The 5,898-nt window shown below is 47.0% G+C and overlaps 1 protein-coding gene across 3 annotated transcripts in view; it reads right to left on the bottom strand.

The window, feature by feature from the left end:
• Positions 1–3,208: 3,208 nt before the first annotated feature.
• The window catches only part of ERGIC1 (endoplasmic reticulum-golgi intermediate compartment 1), a 123,265-nt gene continuing 120,575 nt past the window's right edge, over positions 3,209–5,898 (bottom strand). For all 3 annotated transcript variants that reach the window (XM_037745419.1, XM_017547664.1, XM_037745418.1), the window contains one exon: positions 3,209–5,206. In XM_037745419.1, coding sequence (XP_037601347.1) covers positions 5,099–5,206 — 108 coding nt within the window. In that variant the 3' untranslated portion in view covers positions 3,209–5,098. The remainder of the gene's footprint in view (positions 5,207–5,898) is intronic.

The following is a 5,898-nucleotide window of genomic DNA, read 5'->3' on the forward strand; positions in this document are numbered from 1 at the left end:
CCTTGGCCTCCCAAAATGCTGGGATTACAGGCTTGAGCCACCACACCCGGCCATACTTTCTTTTATATTTTATGATTTTCCTCCAGTGGGCTTGTGAGCCTGTATGGTTTGTGTAATTAAAATTATATTTTGAAGACTAAAAAATTTTAAGAACGCTATCCCTGCTAATGTTTAATTTAGATTTTCTCTGCAGGTTGTTTTAAAAGAAAAATAAAACCAGACAAGGCACTTCCTGCTCTGACCACCCCTATTTCCAGTTTTCCCTTTTGGCACAGCAAAGATGACCTTGGGACTGAGATGGAACCATGTTAAACTTCATGAGCCCAGAGTCAGGCAGAATTCCATCTTTACTAATTTGAATTCCATCTTTACTAATTGCGTGACTCACTGTGTGGCCATGACAAGTTACCAGGTCTCTCTGTTTCCTCCTTCCTAAAAAGGAGATAACATCCATCTCTAAAAAAGATCAGGCCTGAAGAGCAGTCACTCTTGCCTGGCACGCAGAGAATGCCAAATCCTATCAATGACTGGCCAGAATGAAGCGCATGACCTCATCCCTACATAACTGACAGGAAACAGCTGCTGGGGCAAGAAAAAAGCATCTTCAGTGAGTGTCTTTGTCCACACACATCCTCACTCACGTTCCTGGACTATTGCATCTATCTGCTGCAGCAGCTAATGAACCTTCTGGAATTAAGTACCAATTTCTTAAGAAGGGATTGAGACCTCCAGTGGCCTGCCGAATTGTTTCTGGCAAGAATTTAAAAATTATTTGTAACATAGAGTAATAAAAACTAACCACAGAATGGGCACCGTGGCTCATGCCTGTAATCCCAACACTTTGGGAGGCTGAGGTGGGTGGATCGCCTGAGGTCGGGAGTTCAGGACCAGCCTGACCAATATGGCGAAAGCTCGTCTCTCTTAAAAATACAAAACTTAGCCAGGCATGGTGGTGGGCGCCTGTAATCCCAGCTATTCAGGAGGCTGTGACAGGAGAATGGCTTGAACTCCGGAGGTGGAGGTTGCAGTAAGCTGAGATTGAGCCACTGCACCGCACTCCAGCTTGGGTGACAGAGTGAGACTCCATCTCAAAAAAAAAAAAAAACAAAAAAAAAAAAAACCCACCACAGCTACTATTAATGAGCCCTAGTGCTACACCCCATTTCTTCCCAGGTTTCACTCCCTCTCTAATCCCTGTCCACTCCAGCCAGTGTTGGCTGCAACACTTCAGCTTCTCCCCTCATAAAGCACGTCTCCAGGGACACATCTTCTGCAATACCTTCCTAGGGAAGCCATTTCTGCCTGGACCACCACAGCTCCCAACCTATCACACACCTCTGTAGGGTTTTGCTCTATAATCCTGACTTAGAAATCCTCTTACTTTGAAACCACTGTAATCCACATCTGGTTAGACAATTGGAGAAGTTCATTGAAAGGAGAAATAAAAATGGCATCCATCCCTTAAATGTATGTCAACATAAAACACATTGGACAATGATCCTGGGCTAAGGCTTTACCACTGAGAAACCTGTATCGGTGTTCACCTTCATTTTCTTCACATAAACCAACCAAAAAGCTTTAGTTGTTTCTCTCTTTCTCTGTCTCTCTCCCTCTCCACACTTCCCTCTCCCTCCCTCCCTCTCTCTTTCTTTTTTGAGGCAGGGTCTCAGGCTAGAATGCAGTGGCTAGATCTTGGCTCACTGCAGCCTCTACCTGCCCCCATCCCCACCATAGCCTCCCCACATAGCTGGGACTACAGGTGTGTGCCACCATGCCCACTAATTTTTGTATTTTTTTCTAGAGACGGGGTTTCATCATGTTGCCCAGGCTGGTCTCAAACTCCTGGGCTCAAGCAATCCTCTCACCCCAGCCTCCCAAAGTGCTGGGATGACAGGCGTTCACCACCACACCAGACCTCCCAAGTCTTTTACAGTAGTCTTGTTCATTTCTATTCAGTGGCATTTTGAAGAGGGGATAACAATTCACCTTGATCACGTCTCTATAAAGCATTCAACTTAGTTTTACTAGGTTCATTTCTCCTAGTTCATTGGTTTAACTAATAGTTCACCAAATCACATTCTAACAGTATAAAAGCACAACTGGCATAAACAGGTTTGAGAACACACGTAACTTATCAGGATGTAAGACGGCGAGCACGGGGAGACTGAATGAATAATTTTTCGCAGACTGATTCCCTCCCACATTCATCGCTGGTGTGTTTGTCCGTGTTAGTGCTGTTCTGATGAAGGTCTTCTGGGACTGGACAGCAAGATGGGAAAGATCCATGGAAGTCCATCGCTCATAGCTGATGATGATCTCTCTTTGCTGAGCTTAGGGTTGAAAAAGGAATGCCAGGTCCTTTGAAATCAAAAATTTATGAATCACCTTTCATTTACGGAGCCCTTAGCTCAAAGCTCTAAAGAAGAATGTTAGCCTTGTTCTCAAGATTATATTCTATTTCGGAATGCTCATAATGGTACAATAAGCATTTTTGAAAACTTACTGTGTACCAGGAATAAACACTCTTCTACATAGACAATCTCATTCTAATATAATTTCTTTGCACATATTATAGATTCTATTTCCAAAACAGCTCTATGTGGTAGTTTTATTACTATCATGATTTTCACCCAACAAATGTGAAGCACTGAGAAGTTATGGATCTGGACTGAGGCTGCACAGCTAGAAGGTGGCAGACCCAGGAACATTCTGTAGGGACTCAATAAAGGAAGGGTTTAATCTAAGGAGGTTTGATTTTCTTTCCTTTTTTTTTTTTTGAGATGGAGAGTTTTGCTCTTGTCGCCCAGGCTTGAGTGCAACGGTGCAATCCCAGCTCACTGTAACCTCCATCTCCCAGGTTCAAGCAATTCTCTTTACCTCAGCCTCCCAAGTAGCTGGGGTTATAGGCGCCTGCCACCACACCCAGCTAATTTTTGTATTTTTAGTAGAGATGGGGTTTCATCATGTTGGCTAGGCTGGTTTCGAACTCCTGACCTTAGGTGATCCACCCGCCTTGGCCTCCCAAAGTGCTGGATTACAGGCGTGAGCCACTGTGCTTGGCCAAAGTGGGTTTGACTTTCTGATCATCCTCACAGATCTCCTTTTCAGCTCTTCTATCTTCTCTCTTCTAGAAGTGAATTCCATTCGGCTGTGATTCCAGTCTCTGGGTTACCCAGCCCCAGTCAGGGTAGAAAGAATCACACAGTAGTATTTCTGAAAATCAGCTTTTTAATCTAGTTGAACCCAATGAGTGGGGAAAGAACTAAAACATTTTTTTCCCTTGAGATTTTGATGATTATAAGAATAACAGGTCAGTGTTTCTTCCATAGGAAACTGACATCCCCTATGTCCTCAGAGGTCTTTTTTTTTTTTTTCCCAAAAAAATGCATAAAAGTACAATTTCAACTCATGTGCATGCCACACATTTCCATCCCCACCCCACCCCGCCCCACCCTCTACAGGCACACATATTCACGCACCAAAGGGACTCCTTTCTTGTAACTGGGGAACAGAATGTAAAAAAAGAAATCCATCCAAGTGGCCACCAGATACCAGAAATAACCAAAAGCATTTACACTCACAACATCAGTCAACTCATATGCACAAGGAGAAGCTTCTCCAATTGAAGCTTAGAGCCAAAAATTACAAATGGCAGAGACTTGAGCTATCCATAAGATAATTTAAAAAATCCTTCCACTGGACACTCCCCTTCATTATAAAAGTATGCAAACAATCTTGCTATAAATGGAAAACAGGTGGGTGGCTCTCTCCCTGGGACATGAGGCATAGCTAAAATTCCCTGGGTGGAATTAATGCCTGGACCATTGCCCCTCCCTTTCAAGACAAAAGGGAAAGGATGAAGAGGGGCAGCAAGGTAGGGACCCACCTCAGGAGCAGGTGGGGCACCCTGGAGCTGCCCCAGGGGCTGGGAATGTGTTGGCATGTGACCAGCTGATGGGGGAGCACAGTGGCAAGTGGGCCATGACGGCTGCAGAGAGACCCAAGTGCTCTGCACCCGTAGGGAGTCCAGAAGGTGGAGGTCCACAGACAGGACAGGGCTGGCCTGCTTTGCTTCCTCCACCTAAGGCCTTGGGACTGATGGCATCCATCTGAGAGAGGCTGCACGATTATTTTAGGGTTGCAGGAAGCACGCTTCCCAGCTAGACATAAGCACACAAGCAATGTCTATTTGGATCTCAAAAGATGATTTCCCCTTCATGCAACCCCCACTCCCTGCCACTGCTGATCCCAGCAGATTGGTGGGGGGTCTTGGCAGTGGGAACCAGCCCCTTCACCAAGAAATGCTGTTGCCACACAGCACACAGGCTGAGGCACGTTGGTGGGGGGTTCAGAGGAACAAGGAGAGGAAAGGATGAGGAATCTGTGACCCGCCTTGTGACTGGTGGGCAGATTCAAGTTTCTACCGCTGCTGCTGAGCAACTGGGCATCTGCTTCTTGGAAGAACAAGAAAGGGGTGGGGGTAAAGACTTGAGGCCTGGGCTCTAAGTTGGGCTGGAAGGGATGGGGCAGAAGTCAGGGTTCCATCTATAGCGACAAATTGCAGGGGGTTACTTGGAAAGTACCATCCTTCGTGAAAGGTGCCGGGTGTATAAAGGAGTACCTTTGGGCAGCCTGGTCCCAAAGCCAAGAGCCCAGGTCTGGTGCCTCCGGGGCGGGTTGGCTGCCCAGGGGAGAAACCAAATGATTAGTGCGTCCACACAGTGGGGGCTGTGAGATTGTCAAAGCCTGGCTGAAAGCTCATCAATGTGCATTCTGGAATGTTCCCCTAAGAGGGAAGAGACTGCAGCTCTCCTAGGAGGGAGTCCCCAAGATTCCTGGACTCGCCACCCCTTGCCTGACTCCGGTCTTGGGGCTCCCCAGGGAAAGGGGAACCACAACTTCAGGCAGTGTAATTTGTCTAACATGAAACACGGGGAAAAGAGGTAGCTGCGAAACCTCGAGCCATCCTCTACTTTCCCCTACCTCCCACGCACACTTTGGGACACAGTCAGATTTGGGCTGAAGGCCAAAGGAGACAGGGCGCTGGAGGCAAGGCTGGCGGTGCCCGGGGTCCTCGGCCATTAGGCTGGGTGCAGCATCAATGCATCTTGCCCAGCTGGATCTTCTTCCAGGCCTCCGAGGCTGTGAAGATGCACGAGTCCAGAATGCCGGCGACGGTGAAGGTCCCGCCAATGATGGCACAGATCTGCAAGAGGGCAGGGTTGGGGTGGGAGTGTCAGAGGTCGGTGCTGGAGGGTACACCAGGCCAGACCCCAACCACAGCATGAGATGATGGGCTCTGCAAGGGCAGACACTGCCCCGTGAAACCCATAATGCCCACTACATGGTCACCAAGAGTCCAGAACATACTCAGGGCTCAAAGAAAATCAATTGCTGGATGGTGGATTTAATAATAATAAAATAATTATCACCAACATGAGCTCCTTTAATTCCCATATTCACCCTCTGAATGAGGAAGGGAATTATTAGACCCATTTCACAGGGGAGGAAACAGGTTCCTTAGGTAACTTGCCTAGGTTCACCATGTAAGTAGCAGAGATGCGACTTGAACACAGGTACATCTGGACCCTGTGGTCTTAACCTCTACTCTGAATTGATCACATATTTACAATCCCATTTGCAGATGAAGATAATGGAGTTTCTGAAAGGCAGTCCCGGGGCCCAAGGTCACACAGCCAAGAAGTGGCATCCTGGGACCTGATATTTAGTAAGCAAATAATCATACCAATAAATGCAAAATTACAACCAAGGCAAGTGCCGCAAAGGAGAGAGAGGCCTTTGGTGCTACCAGAAAGCTTTTTTTTTTTTTTTTTTAGATGGAGTTTCGCTCTTGTTACCCAGGCTGGAGTGCAATGGCGCGATCTTGGCTCACTGCAA

The sequence above is a fragment of the Cebus imitator genome, unplaced genomic scaffold, assembly GCF_001604975.1.
Source record: "Cebus imitator isolate Cc_AM_T3 unplaced genomic scaffold, Cebus_imitator-1.0 Scaffold200, whole genome shotgun sequence".
Classification (NCBI taxonomy): domain Eukaryota; kingdom Metazoa; phylum Chordata; class Mammalia; order Primates; family Cebidae; genus Cebus; species Cebus imitator.